Source organism: Kryptolebias marmoratus, linkage group LG9, assembly GCF_001649575.2.
Source record: "Kryptolebias marmoratus isolate JLee-2015 linkage group LG9, ASM164957v2, whole genome shotgun sequence".
Taxonomy (NCBI): Eukaryota; Metazoa; Chordata; class Actinopteri; order Cyprinodontiformes; family Rivulidae; genus Kryptolebias; species Kryptolebias marmoratus.
This window is the reverse complement of record NC_051438.1, coordinates 5,880,883-5,897,969: the sequence shown is the minus strand read 5'-3', so window position 1 is coordinate 5,897,969 and position 17,087 is coordinate 5,880,883. Positions and strand designations below refer to the sequence as shown.

The following is a 17,087-nucleotide window of genomic DNA, read 5'->3' as shown; positions in this document are numbered from 1 at the left end:
CCCCGGGGAGCGCGCACGCAGCCAAAGGTCCTTCTGCGACGCAGCTTCGCTCGAGACCGAGCCGAAGCGAGAGCACGAGAGCTGCTGCTGGAGGGGATTTCCAGCGCGAGCTCTCACTTCCCGAAGCAACCGTTGTTTTGCTTTCGGTCTGAAAGCAGAAACAGAAATAGCTCGCGGTCAGACCTTTTTCCTCTTGTCCGCCTGAAAAAAAAACCCTCCGACTACTTCTCCAACTTTGTTCGGACGACGGCGGCAGCGCGAAGAGACGGGGCAGGCCGTCCAAACTGACGAGGGGAAAAAAAAGGGTAACGAACATTTTTATTTCCGCATATTGAAGCCCGCTGGCTCGCGCACACGAACGACACTCCGACTTCCTGCAGGGCGACATGACAGGTCCGCGGCTCGCGCTCTGTAAGTGAAAGTACTCCTGTAGTTTTTTTTTTCTTTCCGCGCTGGGTCCGCTGGATTTGTTTTCACTTTTGGCTTCGTTGTGTTTGGGTCAGCACGCGCCGAACCTTTCACTCGAGCTCCGCCGCCGAACCGAGCTGGACGCTGTGGGGACAAATGTGCTCAGAAACGCGGTGGAGTCGGCGTTAAAATGGCTAATGGTGTGGATTTAATCGTGTTGTCGAGGTACTGTTTGTCAGCGCGAAGTTCGGTGCTCATTTGCTTGATTTGTTAGTAATTATCTGATCTGAGAAGTCGAGGGGTTTGTTGATAATTTGGTCGTTTTCGCGCGTGTTTTGTACACGGCAGCCTGTGTGTTTGTTAGAATAAAATAATATGAACGGATTTCAGTGAAACTTTCAGAAAGTAACCACTGATAAACTTTAGGAGTCAGCCTCATTCAAGATGGCCTTCGCAGCCAGCGGATCTTTATCTCAGCCAGGCTTACAGATGTTGAGCCTTGAGGTGGTGGTAGCTGAGCATGATCTCTAACACATACTCTGCAGTGGCTTTGCTCAGGGCCAGCACGGTGCATTGTCGGTTTGGAGCCGTGGCCTCACAGCGGGGAGGTCACAGGTTCGCCTCTCGGCCTGTCTGTGTGCCACAGCTCAGAAACAAGCATGTTAAGATGGGTTTTTGTTTGTTTCCATTGTCCAGTCTCAGCTCAACTCACTTCCCCCTAATCTGACCCGACTCGGTTCTCTGTGTTTTTTTCCATAATCACAGAGTGCTTGTCGTAGTACAGCGGCCTGAGACTTACCATCAGCAAGTGAATAAGTGTCATGAGTCACAAAATACTCACCGTTTTCTGCCATTGTGGCCAACTTCGCCGCTCAGAGCCCGTAAGTAGAGTGACTTCTGTCTTCGGCCAACAAAGTGCTGAAACGTCAACAGCTCCTCATAGAACCTCCGTGTTGGTTTACGTGTTGCCGTTTTAATGGGGATGGATGTGTTTTTAGGAGAAGGGTAAAAAAAGAATGCTGCATGTGTGAGGGGGTTTTAAAAATGGTGGGTTTCTTGTGAAGGAGATGCTCTGATGATTGACATCGCTCTGGCCAGTCTGCTGATGTCAAACCCTCGGCTCGGCTCGCTTGGAACCTCAGTCGAGGAAATTATCCGAAGCCAGCTGAAAGTGGGGGGGGGACTACTTGACAGAAAGGCTCTGAGTCTACCCCGGGTCGACCCGAGTAGAGCCGAGTCCACGGGAAAAGGCCGTTAGGTGAACTGGGAACTCTGAATTGTTCCCAGGTGTGAGTGAGAGCATGACTAGTTTGTTGTCTCGTTTGTCTCCATGTATCCCTGTGATGGACATATGAGCTGTCCAGCGTGTCCCCTGCCTCTCACACAGTGACTGCTGGAGACAGACATCAGCTCATCGCTACTGATTTAAATATCCATCTGAAACTGAGTCACTACCGGAGTCAGTCCGATTCTGGTTGACAGGAGCCAACACAAACAGCTATAACTCAGACATTTTTGCAGATATTGAGCTAAAACTTGGTGTGGTAGTAGCTGAGAGTGATTCACAACACATACTCTGAGAGTGACATCACACATAATGTTATTTTTTAAGGTTTGACCAAAAGGGCTACAACTTCTCATCATAAGATGATCTCAGTCTAAAACAGACGTGAATGGCGGCGGGTGATATACATCCCTTCAAGGAAGGCTAGGTGTTTAATTATATTTTACCTTCTCATATCAACTTATTTTATTCTTAGTATATATTTGACAAGAGACTGTGTTTTTACTGGAGGTTGTAAGGAGTCGGACAAAGGTTGTTTTGAAAATGTAGCTACAGAGAGAGTTAAAAATGAGAAAGTTCTTGTAAGTTTCCATAAATGAAACATTTTGCTCTTGTTTTCAACATTAATAGTTATCTTTAAAGTGTTTGAAGGTTTTCTTTACGCAAGTTTGGTGTATTGTGAAATCAGAAACCTTGTCTTGTTTCAAATAAAACCTGTAATAAGTAGCGTTTCCTGCTCCGTGGGATCAGCCGTTCAGTGTGGCGTTGAAGCAGCGACGCAGCTGGAAGTTTTAGGCCTGTTGTTCAAAAAAACGCCCGATGTTTTGGTGCCATATTACCCTGTTTGACCTGTTGGAGAGCTCTCTCTCTTTTTTTTTTTTTCTTCATCTCGGTGTGTTGGCACACCGATGTGCAGCAGGGATCGTCGGGCCGGCTGGACTTTGATCGTATCAGGCTAAGTTAGAGCTTTCTCCTGTTTCTGACTGCGTTTATCTTTCCTGAGTTTTCCTGTTCCACTATTTGTTCCAGTGTTTTACTCAGGATGGGATTTCTTTAAACAAAAAAAGAGGCTTTGAATAAGAGAGCTGCATTCACAGACAGGGTTTGAGTTTTCGCTGTACACAGATTTTCACAGAACTTAATCTTTTTTTATTATTATTATTTACAAGCTACATTAAAAGTACTCATTGCAATGTCATGCAGAGACACAGTCCACACAGTATTTTTTTTATATTGATGGTTAACGTGTCCTTAAATCATAAGTTTGTAAGTTAAATGTGTGACTGGATGCCAGCGCCTACATGTGTTTGTTTACCTACGCAAACAGCTGAGGTGAAAACAGATAAGCAAGGTGACGTCCACGGAGGGGCTGAGATGTTGGACAGTTTTGTTGTATTGGTACATATTTACGCTCAGATTTGTGGATAAAAAGAGAGGTAAACCTACTGGTCTAGCAGACGTTGCGCAAAAGCTGCATGTTTGAACGCTGAGCTCTGTCCGTATGGCGCTCCACCGCCCTTTGGTTGCCTGACTCAGTCTTTTCTTCTGTGTTTAGCGGCAGATTCACTCTGATATTTTTACCCAAATATCATCTCTGAGAGTCTATGCTTGTCTGATTCCACCATATTTGTTTACCTACACACACCACAGCCTAATGTAGGTCAGTCATGTGACTCGAGCTTCCACATGGCTTTAGGTGCTTTGTTTACATTGAGTGCATACCTGCATTTCAGAGTTGCATATCATAACTAGAAAATTACTGGAGTAAACTCTGTTAAACTGCACCATTTGACATAGTTCAGGATAAACGTTTTATTTTAGGTCTTCCTTCTAAAACCACCACTTTTAGTGTCTGTTCATGAATAGTAGTAGAAATGCAATAATCCTGTGATGCTGTGACACCAAATAGCTCACAAGAAGATATTTTAGATCTGTCCTCCACAAGAAAAGAAATAATAACTCTGGGGTCATTTTCTTCTTGCAGCTCTGGTCTGGACGTTCCTGCAGCTGGTTCTCAACACATCATCTCGGCAGAACTTTTTTTTTTTCTCTCTCTCTCTTGCGATGTCCGTTCACTGTCGTGTCATTGGTCAGAAATTTGAAGTGGGTGTGGTTAGTTCGAAAAAAAAAAAAAAGAAATGTTGAGATTCTGCACTCGAGTTTCTGATGAATTATGAATCGTCCTGGCTAGAACAAACTTTGTACATGTTTCCTTGGTTCGTAGAAAATGCGCAGCAAGCCTAACTGGATGTTAATTGAACGGTAGTCGTGGGAATCTTTAAGCGTCTCGCTGTTCGATTGTGATTCAGAGGGCTGAGGTGTAATTATAAGACAATTATAGATGCAATAATCAGACTTCAGACAAAATCTTGAGCTTAGATCATCTCAAACTTGAAAGAAACCAGTGCTCCACACAGCGGTGGAAACCAGTTTTCATTCAAACTAGGTTTAAAGAACGACAACAACAAAGTCAAAATGTTGAGAATTGTAACATGAGATTGTGTGGCACTAAATGCTTCACATGTTGATGTTGGAGCTATTTTACCTTTTTAAAAAAATGTGTTACCGTGACTTTGTTTATGGTCCTGTTAAAGTGTGGGAATGGTTGTGATGACCATGCTCTCTCTTTGTAATAAGCTTCGCCTTTTTCAGGTTAGTGGTATTGTTGGTGTTTCTGGCTTCGCGCTCCTCTGTTAGCAGCAGCAGCAGCTGTCACCCCACCTTGACTGAACAGGACCTGGCTACTTCGCACTCATACCGCTTTATGCTTTTCCAGCTTCATTCCCATCGGCTGAAACCTACATGTAGGTCTGGAAAGGAGCCGCAGGTCTCTTCGTAACCACCTTGACCTGAATTAATTTAAAGTAGTTCATATTGCTATAATGTTGTAAGGGCAATAAATTAAATGATTATAAACTTTCTAAAGAAATTTTAAAGGGCTCCCCATGTGTCTTCAGCACAAAATTCCAACAAACATCAACTTAACATAATACCCAACAATTATTTTGGGCTTGCTTTTGTAATAATCTAAGCAGTACAAATGTTTTAATGTATAAACTTTATAAGAAATGTAAACTTTGTGAGAGTAAAACAAAGTTGTCAAAGTTTAGACAGCTCATAATTTGGCGTGATATCACTTTCATTTGAACCTCCTGTGGTAAAATCTTGAAAACTGTAAAAGATAACAAAATACCAGTTCAGGCACATAGCCCAGCTTTCTGTGATTTGTTTAAATTTTTATATGTAGATTTTAGAGCTGTCAGCTCCCAGCAAGAAGGTTGGAGTACGCATGGGTTTACTCCAGGTCCTTTGGTTTCCTCCCACAGACCAAAAACACGCACGTTAGGTTCATTGATAACTCGAAATTGACCCTCGGTGTGAGAGAGGGCGTGATGGTAGTTTGTCTCTCTGTGTCCCTGTGATGGACTGAGACATGTCCAGGGTGTCCCCCTCCTCTCGCGCAGTGACTGCTCAGGGTTTCCCCCAGAAAAGAGGGTATGCCCGGTGGTAGGTGGCCAATTGCCGGCTGACCATACTTTAATTTAAAAAAAAAAAAAAAAATTAAAGTTGACAGGAAAGTTGAAAATATGGCTATTTATTATGTGATATTGTAAGATATTTGTGTCAAATATTTACACAACTACAGTTTTACAAAAAGGCACTTTTGAAATATTTTTTAAAACAAAAATATAATTAAAATAAATACAACTTGTTAGCACCTAATTTGAATCTTAATTTAAGTCACATTTACAAATAAATTAAATTAACATAAATGGAAAAGTGCAAACATGGCACCAACACACGTCTCACATCAAGGCCAATGAATAACAACAGAGAACTGAAAAACAGACAGATACTGTACTGTGCTTTTTGTGGCATAGGCTGCATGTTGGATCACTACATGTAACATTAGAGTCGCGCTGGGCTCCGCGAACAGCGTGCGATGGGGGCGTTTATACTTGGTGCTTACGAATGGCGTGATTTTTGTGCCACCAGGTTGAGCACGCAATGACACTGATTTGATGACACCGATTGCTCAACTCTGACAAACTGCTGGCGCGTTCAACCTGGTGGCACAAAAATTACGCCATACGCAGGACCTTCGTGCAGGGGCGGGGACAGCGCGATTGCGTCACTGTTGGCGTGCGCACCCTTGCGCAGTGAGGTAGATAAAGGCAGCGGTTTTGGGGGTGTGGGTGAAAAAAAACGTGTATAAAAAATGACGTATTTATAATAAACAAGCGGAGCTTAGGCTGGCAGCCGGGTCACCAAAGCCTGGCGGCCCGCCAGGCTCATAATACGCTGGAGGAAACCCTGCTGCTGGAGATGGACACCAGCTCCCAGCTAGATAAAAGTGAGAAATTGATTAAGATTAGGACTAGAATAAGGGAAAAGACAAGCAGATAGATGATCATAAGTACATGAGTATGAAACGGTAAGCGCTGAGTTTGAGGTGGGGTTATGGAGTAAATTATAGTTGTCTGACCCTGTGTTCGCAGGACAAGATGCCTGTAGAGCGAATGAGGATGCGGCCATGGCTGGAGGAACAGATCAACTCCTGTCAGATCCCGGGTCTGAAGTGGGTTAACAAAGTAAGTGTGGAATCATGCGTTCTCTCACGAACTCGTGCATGCACCGATGTTGCCGTTCACACGCTGACCGTATCAATTATCTGTAGGAAATGAGGATCTTTCAGATTCCCTGGATGCACGCTGCACGCCACGGCTGGGACCTGGAGAAAGATGCTCCGCTCTTTATGAGATGGGCCATACATACTGGTAAGGTTTAACTGGAGCTGACTGACACTGCTTCTGCTTTTCTGTGGTTTTTTTCAACCTCATGCCACACCACAGCAGTTCTCTGCTATAAATCAAAGAAATTTCAGAGTTACGCAATACATATTTGTTTAAAAAAAAAAAAAAGCAACAAATTATTTTAGATTCAGGTCGACCGAGTAGGAAAATGATCCACGTGGCTTTAGGATTTGTTTATAAACCTAACGTGGTTCTGTAGGATCATACATTTGTATATCTTAGCCATATATACTTGATTAATAAAGAACGTTTTAGTTCTAGTTATCAAACTCAGCTGATTTAAAGTGAAGTAAACATCTGATAGTTTAATTTAGACTCATCTGATCCAATTCTAGGTAAATACCAGCCGGGCGTCGACCGGCCTGACCCAAAAACATGGAAGGCTAATTTCCGCTGCGCCATGAACAGCCTTCCAGACATCGAGGAGGTGAAGGACAAAAGCATCAAAAAGGGAACAAATGCATTTAGAGTTTATAAAATGCTCTCGTCCTCAGAGAGAAGCTTGAAGAAAGGTGAGTAACCGTTTAGATGAGCACTTGTTACAGACACACTGTATTTGAATTTCTGAAAGGCGTGTCTTTGTTGGTGTTTGTTTAGGAAAGAAGAAGGCAGAAAAGGAGGGAAAGTCAAAGGGAAATAAAGAGGTAGGTGGACAGCCTGATAGGATGGAGGTGGCGGTGTTGGCCGGAGCGTCATGATGGGAAGGTGTTAATGCTCCATCTGATTTTAAACTTGAAGCTGCTGCTGATGAGCAGCTTGTTCTCCTGGCGAGTTTGGTAGCGTGTTAGTCATTGCTGAAATAGTTCAGAGAAATGTGCTGCAAGTTCTGTTGCTCCTGCCAAACAAAGGAAAATACTTGTTCAGTCTTGTGATTGGGGGTGAAAAAAAAAAAAAACAAAACCAAAAAACTGTCTTTAGCTTCACTTCCTGTTCCTCATAACACCGAGCGGTGTCGATGTTAGACTGGATCCGGTTCCGCAGCACTGAGGGGGTCCTGCTGGGATCGGGTGTTCATGTTGGGCTCAGAAACCGTGAGTGGTTATAATCTGTCTTTAAAACGTTTTAAAATTCTCCCTTGCATGTCGTGAAGTGAAGGAATGAAGCAGTTCAGTCCTCTGTTCACACTGGGGTGGGATGTTTTTACAGTAAATGCTGAAACATTGCTGACTGGAAAATGTTTTTTTAATTTATTTGGCAAAAAAAGACTTAAAACATATTTTTTTTCATTCATTGTCAGATCCTAATGAGTTCGGTTTTCTTAACACAGTCACTGCCTCTGTAAGGCCTTTTGTAAATGTTCAGCACAAAAAGTCTGAACTGACTGAAATTTAGAGGTGATATTAATCAAAATGTTAACTTTGCTGTGGCTCTTATAAAACCTGTCTGAGAAGGTAAGAGGAAAATGGTTCCTAAAGCTTTGTCCCCCCCTGTTTTATCTGAGAGGATGTAGAGTAAAATAAGTGTCACATATAAATTTAAAACTCGCAATATTTCAGAATTATTGCACTTAATATGTCAAATTGTTATAATTGTGACCTATTTTGACTCGCTAATGAAGATGATGACTATTCTGGCATGATGTTTGTTGTTCTGTTAATGACGCCTTTATTCTGCTGCTTCAACACCTTCTTAGTTACCAAAACGTCTCCTAAATGGACCCAACTTCAATATTTGTGTTACAGCAGAATGTCTTCTTCTGCTCATGAAGTTGCAGAGTCTTGATTAAATTCCCATCTCGGTTTTCTTGATGTTTTCATGAGGAAAAAGTTTCTGAAATGAAGCACAAATGTGTTTATTCTGTTTCGATCAGTTTCCTTGCAGTCCTAATCGTTCACGTACCAAGAAAATTTACTGAAAAGCTGTCCTCCCAACATGCAGACATTGGTTGGACATTTTTCAGCTCTCAACTGTGTGTTTATATTTGTGGATGCTCGGGCAGACCTGTAACGTCTGCTTGGTAAAATTGTTTGCTAGTAAATTTGTAACATGGTGGTGAAAGCCCCCCCCTCTGCAGCAGAATCTCTATAGTTTATTTATAAATGCGTGCTGAAATGGGGCTGATATGCTGGTGCAGCAGAATGGTTGCCTCTTGGCCAGCGGCCTTTCTGTGTGGCGTCTACATGCTCTCCCTGTGCATGTGTGGCTTTTCTTCACTTTGGTTTCCTCCCACAGTCTAGAAACATTCATGTTAGGTTATCTGAGGTGTGTTTGTGTGGTTTTAAGAAGTCTTGTCTTGTATTTAACCATTTAGGATGGTCACATCCTGGATAACTGAGAATCCACAGCAGTGTGGTGGTCTGTCACCAAACTAAGAGGGTACAGAGAGTAGATGGCTGCTCAGTTGGTCAGAAAAGTTATTAAAGCTTCAGTTTTAACAGTGTACACAAAGAGAGGGTTAAAAAAACTGAAGGTAGCTGCTTTGAAAAGAATAAATGTGTGTAAATAAATATTAAGGACAAAACTGGACATATTGATTGATGTGTTTTTGTGCTGAGGGATAGTCTGTTGGCTCTGTTGATCAATTCAATGAAAATGATCACCAATCTATTTAATTAGAATTAGACATGAATTTGATTATTTTCAGTTTTCAGCCCTAAATGGTATGCTTCACCAATATATCTTCAAAAGAATTAAATGATAGAAATATGTAATAAAGACATAAATCGGCACATCAGTGTTGACTCAGGCTCCTCAGTTTGAACAGGACTCGATGGTTTAATATTTGACAAGTGGTGTTACCTCATATCTGCCAGTTTCACTTGTCTTTACAACCTGAAACGCTGCAGATATCAAGGAGTCCTTATCGTGGTTAAAGCAGCTTGTTCCCAAGCTAGCTGCTAACAAATACTACATACAAAACTAAAACCTAAATACTTAGAGGCAGTAAACGTCAAGCGAAGCAGTGTTTTTGTTTAAAATCTAAACGTTTTGACAGTTTTTTTTTTTTAAACTTCAGATATAACAAACATGACGAAGGTTTGCTTGTATGTCGTTTCTGTTTTAACCAGTTCAGGTTGGTTTTACTGCAGCAAACCTCTGTCATTTCTTTGTTTTCCTCTTTAGGGCGCTTCTCTGTCCCTTTCTGAAATGTATGCTGGAGCTGCTGACGCTGTCAAACAGGAAACACTCAAAGAGGAGGCAGTTGAGCTCACAGTCGCTGACAGTGGATCAGGTATTACAACACCACTGGGCTGCTTCAGTGTGTTTATTCATCTTCAGCAACACTTCCTTGCGTTATGTTGAATGTTTTTTCACAACTTGTGTATATATATATTTTTCTTTCTGTCTAAATTGAAGGGGTCCACAGTTGGGTAGAGGACCACCTGATCACCAGTGAGAATTTGCCGTACGTCTGTCAGACGATTGAAGTGATCACAGAAACTGAAGAGCAGACCGTCAGTTCCTCCCACTCATACCCTCTCCAGATCTCCCCTGTGTCCTCCTGCTGCGGTGAGACAACACACAGCTGCAGTGTGTGTGTGTGTGTTAATTAGAGTCAGACCAGGAAACAAAGAAAGTGGAAACTGATAGAGCCAGCTCTGCCTGAATGACAGGTCAGGAATAAAACGTGGTTACGCACAGACAAGATAAAACTTCCTTTTAGGAAAGTTACAGTGACGAAATAGTCTCTGAGAGCATTTTATCTCATCAGAAGTTTAATCAACAAACAGTCAACATCATCTGTTGTGTTTTCACATGGTGTTTCTGGTACATTTTTGGGTTTGAGGTTGATGTAGTGATTATTACCAGCAGCTTATCAGGTCAGTATCTAAACCATGTTTCTGTATTTAAGCACCTTGAAATGCCTTGCTGCTGAAATGTGCTATACAAATAAAATTTGATAGATTGATTGATTTAACCAGAAAAACTGATCTGAGTTTGGAGGTCAGATGAAAGCGACTCCTTTGTTTGTTTTCACCTGTATGTTCTCAGGGGGTTCTCAGGGTTCCTTTGTAGTCTTGAAAAGGAAAAAAAAATACTGTCAATGTTTTCCAGGTCTTCAAAAGTATGGAAAAAGAGAAATAAAGTCTGGAAAAACAGTTGTTTTCGAACTTTATTTGAAAAAAAGAAAAATCTGAATTACAGCTCAAGCAGCAGTTCTTTTCAGATTTAGGTTATAAAATATGGACAGGGAGTTTGCTCAATATTTGCCATTTGTTGCATAATCTGCTACCAGTGAGCCACAAGATACTCCAGCCCTGAAGCAAACGCTGTCTTTTGTATTTTACCCCGAATCAGAACATGGCTTCACCAAATGAACCTCATGTTGTGATGAAAAACACTTAAAAACCATAAACTCGTTACAAAAACAGGCAGCAATTTTTTGTAGCGCCAGTTCCTGTTTTCCGACTCTACATATATACAGTAGATGTTTCACTGACTTGGGTGTCACAAGACTAAAAATTTCTCCAGAAATCTGGATTTGTGAAGTGGTTAAGGTGTGAGAACCCTGGTTCTGCTGTAGTGTTTCCTGCTGGATGTCAGGCCCGTCTGGGTCCGCTTTTTGCTGTGACTCAGAGCTGAACTGATTGCTGCCTGTTAGAATTATTTTCTGTTTTTACCCACAAGTATATTTGCTGAAACTTTACTGATTCTCTGTGTTTTTTTTTCTTTCTCTCCACGTGTTTATTATTTCTTCAGGCAGCGACACGGAGAGCGATACAGAAGACACAAAAGAGGTGGGTCTCACATTTTACACTAACGTTAGTGAGTAATGAATGAATCACCAGCTGAGGCAGTTTTCAGATAAACAGGTTTTTACCTGCTTCTAGCTCATTACTTAAACTGTGTGTGTGTGTTTTGTGTTTTTGGCCTTGAGGGTGTGAAGACATTTTTGAGAGTGCGGTAGTCTTGAGTTTGTGACTGATATCAGAGGCTTTTTTGAGGGTTAAAGCTTTGTTTTAGTGTTACGTGAAGAGAGGTGTGTGTGTGTGTGTGTGTGTGTGTTCCTTCCTGTAATGTTGCAAGAGACTGAGAAAAGGGAGGGCTTTGTCAGGAACTGTTGTCGTCAAACATTAACAGTTTGATCTGCGTCTGCCCTTTGTAGTTCTTCACACACACACACACACACACACACACCATGTGTGAACAGTGTGTTTCAGTGTTGTAATTTAGGAAATCACTTTTGTTTATCAATAAAAAAACACTTTCAGTCCGTTTTACAGGCAGCTGGTACATTTGAATCCTCCATAATCAAATATTTAGTTTGAGTCACAGATGTAGACTCAGTTGGAGGGTTTTTGCATTGGTTAGGATATTTAAAAAATTTTTAACGGACCACTTAAGCACATTTTATTGGCTGAAATTCACCACAACCTTTGATTGAATCACTTTTGCGTATGCAGTGAAGTCACCTTCTTTCGTGCTGTTTTTGACTCGCAGGGTATCAGCTCAGCGTGGAAACACGACTACAACACAGTTCTCAGGATCCCCTCAGGTTCTTTACCTGGGATGGCCACGTTCGTCACCCCGAGCAAGCCCAACTTCAGGGTCACCAGCATGAAAGACCCCACGCCACTCATCAGCTACAACGTCGACAGCTGGACGCCCACCTACAACCAGAACACTCTTGTGTCTCCGGCAAGCAGCCACGAGATGCGCGCGAGTGTCATTAGGAAAACATCTGATGTCACCTCCTCCTGACCTCTGACCTCAGACATCAGACACGAGAGTCCTGTCACTGCCTTCAGTGCTTAGGAGCGACAGAGTGTTTGGGCCACCTGGGGGCCTAAAAAAAGACAAAACCTTTGTAGCGTGTGTCGGGTTTTTCTCAGTTTTCCCTTTGGTTTATACATTCACTGGCCTTATTAGTCCATGAAGTGACGAGCATTTAATGGTCTGCATGATGCAAATGTGCTCATCTGCTCATGTCCGAGGGGGTCTGCAGACCACACCTGTTCAGGAGGAGCAGCATCATCCATGTGTCACTGATTGAGCATTTTTCCCGCTGCTTCGTGGTAACACTTAATCCCACCCCCACTGAAGTTCTCAGTGTTTTTATTACGTCTTTTAAAAGGAATCTGTTATTGTTGAGTAAGAATGTTGATGGAAGTTCAGCCTCTAAGCGCCCACCCACCCCTCGTGTCGGCATCAAATTCTCTGCTGGGACACGTGGATGGAGCTGCACACCTGGAAGCAGCGTGCTTGTTGAGCAGCAGATTTAACCCTCCAATTAGTTCAGTTAGCAGCAAGTCAGAGAATGAATCCGAGGCGTTTATCTTGATCCAAGTAAAGACCTACTATCACTGGCCCCACAGTGGAGAACGGTGTGTGTTTGTGTTTGTGTGTGTGTGTGTGTGTGTGTGTGTTTCTGCTTCTGCCTGGAGACGTCAGGACACTGTGGTGGACACTGCAAACTGACAGACTGAACAGAACAATCATGTCTCCTCCTCCGGGTGTCCATAATGTATATAGCATTTCTGTATGTATGTCTGCGACTGCTTCAGCACCTTACAGACAGCAGCAGTGTGTGTGTGTGAGAGAGAGAGAGAGTGATGGAAAGCAAAGCCTTACTGCAGATTTGTGCCTTTTTGATTGCGTGTCTTTATTCAAACTATCTGTGCTTTAGTCTGCTGGTGACCCCAGCAGCTACAAGGTTTAGTCAGTTGGATGTTGCTGGAGATGAAACATGGAGGACTGACCCGGCCACACACCAGGTTTTAACTCTGTGTACAAGTTCAAGGAATGTTTTGGCCATTTTAAAGTGGGGGTTCTGTGGAAACCCTAGGAATAATTAATGTCTTACCTGTTGTGGATAGCTGTTTGAAGAACCTCAGTTTGGAGAAATAGTTTAAATCTGACCAGATTGACAAATAGAAACATTAAGATGCTGTTTGACATTAATCTGACATTATGCCCTCAGTTTTGGACAGTGGAGGCTGTGGAGTCACTTCGTCCACCTTTATTTATGTCGATGTTTTGAACACGGTCAAGACCAGAATGGATTGCTGTCGTCTTAAAACTACTTCAATCGCAAATCGAGCAATTAGGATTCTCATCTTGAGATATTCTTATTGTAGAGCAAATCTGTTCTGGCACATGTAGACAGACATCTCCTCTGTGTGGCATGCCTGATAGGCCATAACAGGACAAAAACAAACAAAAAAAAACTTCAATCTCCAAAATTATGAAGTGTTTTTTTTTTCAAATTCTATATTATAAACTTTTAAACCACCGTTGGTTTTGAATTTCAGTCATTTTACCTGAAATGTTATAAACTCTTTGCTGGGATTGTATCAAGCTGCACCAGATGTGCTGCTGCTGCTCTTAGAAATAACTACATCATTCAAATTGACCGTGGTGTAAAGGTTTATGAAATAGTGTTCACTTGAACCACAGTGAAATGATTCAGATGGAAGCTGTTTTTAAGGCGATGGCAATGGGTTTTGGTTCTAGTTGCAGTGGGACTAGCCATTAGCTCGTCAATCCAGTCAGGATTGATGCTGTGTTTTATTTGTAGCCAGAAGTTGGAACTGTTGAGCTGACTTGAGGGGAAAAAAACCCAAAAAACAACTAGAGGGCGGAGCCAAAGTTGGAATTCCTGATCAGCTCCGACCTCAAAATCCAACATGGCTTCCTGACGCAGGAAAAGCTGTGATAGCTGCAGTAAGAAACTTATTTTCACTGTGGTCAGATTGTCAAACAGTACTGTCCAACCACTATCAGTGAGCATGTTTGAGTGCACAGAAAGTGATGATATCTTTTATATTCGACTTGTATTGCTAATGGTAGTTGACATATAGGAGTCATTTTCCAGCTTTTAACTTGAACGCAGTTGAGTCAGAGTTGTCGTCATTCTCAGATCCAAGTTTTGGCTTGTGAAATCTTTCACAGAACCCCTCTTTAAAAAGTCTCTTTAATTGCACAAACGTCCACATTCAGAGATCAAGCTGTAGTTTTACCTTCATTATTTTTGCACACAGATGCACAGAATAATGGGCTGCAATAACAAGTCTTTCCACGGGGTGTTGTTGGACGTCGTTGGCCCCTCAGTCATAGGAGTGTGGGATCAGTGAGCAATGTTTGCTGGAGGCTAACAGGCTAAAGCACATTGAGCAGACTCTAAAAGTTCCTGCAGGAAACGGCGGGAAGCTGCAATGAATGCTCTGGAACCAAACCCCTCCAGAATATAACACTGGAAGCACTGTCGTAATGACTTTATTAAGATTCTCACTGGATCCAAGGGGTTTTAGCTTGCTTTACTGCACATGTGCCTTGATTTATTAGAATGCCACAGACTCAAAGTAACAAATTGCTTCAATGTTGTTGTTTTTTTTGTTTTTTAATATTGGCTCTCTATGGACAGGCTGCTCAGAAAGGCTGACATCTAAAGCAAACTACGGTAATCTTGTACCAAAAGTCACAACAAACTGCCTATGTTTTTTTTGTTTTTGGACCAGTATGAGTGAGCCGTCCTGTCTTGACCAGGCACTTCAGTCGTCACGCCCTTTTAATCATTTTCATCACATCGAGTTGTAATATTTAATGTGCCAAACTACGTGAAGTGTTGCCTGCCTTATGAAATAATAACAAAGATGATAAGTGAGTCCTGGATGGTTAAATTATTATATAAAAAATGTTTCAAATCCTGACTGGGTTATCCCAAAGACTGTTTGTTTGTACAGGATGTTGTATGTGCATCATCTGGTCTGTGTGTGTGTGTGTGTGTGTGAGAAAGAATTTTATTACAACCAGAAATCAATAGTGAAAGATTTCAGCTCGGAGTTGCAAAGTGATCTTTCTAATCTGCTTCCCTGTATGGTTCAGAGCCACAAACAGACTCATCAAAAAATGTCTTTTTTTTGTGTTTAGCAGCAGATCTTCAGGACTATGTAACCATTCAGCTCAAAACACACAGAAATCAGAAATATCTGACTCTTGCGATACAGCAAAGATATTTTCCTCGTGGCATGTCCGTTTGTTGTCTACATTTGAATCATTATGTACATATAAAATAAACTTTTGTTTTATTTATTCTGGGCTGCTGGGTTGGATTTTTATGACAATCACAAAAGGTTTGATTGCTCAGGCTTTATCTTGTGTACTCAAAAGAGATCAGAGTTCATTTGTTATAGCCTCTGCGCCTCCGGGAGAGCTCGTATATCTGTTATAATCCTGTTGCTGCTCCGATAAAAACAGACGGGTTGTTACCTCTCCTTGGTGGGGAAAAGAAAAAACCGACTCGAAGTGCAGCTGAGTTCAGAGCTCCAGTCAGAGATGAAGGAGGAGAGGTTTGTTCAAGTTCACACCTGTAATGACTCTGTGTGGTTTAGTAATTGCACACATCTCATTGACTTTGAGCAATAACGGCTCTTTCAGTTTCACTTGCTGTTCTCGGTTCTCACTCTGCTTCCTGTTTGTCCCCAGCGGATGGCTGACTAGTTGCCTTGACAACTACTAACCACATGCCATTAGTCAGTAAACAGCCTGTCGTTTTCTACTGGCTCCTCGCTGTTTTTGTTGTTTTAAAAAGTACCTACTTCACTTTTGTTTCATCTTCTTAAAGTTCTTAAGGTTTTAAAGAAAACGTTCAAATAAGATAAAGTTCTTCTTTTTCATTGTTTAAAAGACAAATCTCACAAATGTGAGGGAAACGTCATGAGAACAGTTATAAATTTACTCCTGAATGCTTCATGTTTATATAACGTGGACTGTCAAACAGGTTTATCAAGGCCCAACAGGAAGGTCAACTTCCAAACAGATCAGCTTGTTGTATCTGGGTGATCCGGTGCTGCCAACTAGCGTTCAAAGACAGAACTGCAACCAGTGCTCTGATGCGAATATTTCAGACTAGTTTTATGAGCAAATGTAAAACAAATATGGCATTTTTTAAAAACAATATAGTAATCTTAGAATTGCAGTATAATGTCAAGAAAACTTTGAATGTACACATGCTGCTATACACAAAATATTTTAATTAATGGAACACAACGAAGTTGGAGGTGATGTTCAGTCTGCCCTAGTTTTATGCTACGGTAAAAGATTCTCCCATGATGTAATTATGTAAGTTTTGTCTTTTTTAACAGGAGTCTATCTGTCCATTTTCTTTACCGTTTGCAGCTGGTGCCTGTCTCCAGCAGGGGACACCCTGGACAGGTCACAAGTCCATCACAGGGACACATAGAGACAAATGAAACAGACAACCATTCACACTCTCACTCACACCTAATGCCAATTTAGAGTTATCAATAAACCTAACATGCAGGTTTTTGATCAATGAGAAAAAAACAGAGTACCTGAAGTACCCATTCGTTCGCAGGGAGAACAGGTAAACTCCATACACAAAGACCCCTGGCAGGAGTTGATCCTGCGACTTCTTGCTGTGAGGCGACAGCAGGAACTACTGTACTGCCTGATAACGGGAGTGATTTTTCTTCCAGCTGATCCCTTTTATCCCAACTACTTGACTACATACATTTACAGAATCAACCAATCAATGAAAAAAATCTTTACTAAAAAAACAACATGAATCACACAAACCCCAGTCCCACTCATCCCATAGTTAGAAATTCAAAAAAAAGTTAAAAAACAAAAACAACTGGACTTCTATTCTGTAGTTGAAGACGTTTCGCTTCTCATCC

The 17,087-nt window shown here is 41.8% G+C and overlaps 1 protein-coding gene across 5 annotated transcripts; it reads left to right on the top strand.

Annotated features, from left to right (window-relative positions):
* The first annotated feature begins 40 nt into the window (after nt 1-40).
* Nucleotides 41-15,480, top strand: irf2 (interferon regulatory factor 2). Of its 5 annotated transcripts, none has more exons than XM_017423161.3 (9): nt 43-411; nt 6,193-6,285; nt 6,372-6,471; nt 6,843-7,019; nt 7,105-7,151; nt 9,571-9,679; nt 9,805-9,957; nt 11,149-11,186; nt 11,890-15,480. In XM_017423161.3, exons 2-9 carry the CDS (start codon nt 6,199-6,201, stop codon nt 12,148-12,150), a joined length of 972 nt encoding a protein of 323 aa, XP_017278650.1. In that variant the 5' UTR covers nt 43-411; nt 6,193-6,198; the 3' UTR covers nt 12,151-15,480. The 5 variants fall into 5 exon arrangements, with proteins under 5 accessions (XP_037833313.1, XP_017278650.1, XP_017278649.1 ...); XM_017423160.3 differs by having other exon boundaries at nt 44-305; XM_017423162.3 differs by lacking the exon at nt 43-411 and adding an exon at nt 460-633.
* The last annotated feature ends 1,607 nt before the right edge of the window (nt 15,481-17,087 follow it).

Coding starts and splice junctions, on each gene's coding strand:
- irf2 (XM_017423161.3), top strand. CDS start 6,199: ATGCCTGTAGAGCGAATGAGGATGCGGCCATGGCTGGAGGAACAGATC. Junction 7,152..9,570: donor AGTCAAAGGGAAATAAAGAG/GTAGGTGGACAG, acceptor TTTCCTCTTTAG/GGCGCTTCTCTGTCCCTTTC. Junction 9,680..9,804: donor AGTCGCTGACAGTGGATCAG/GTATTACAACAC, acceptor TCTAAATTGAAG/GGGTCCACAGTTGGGTAGAG.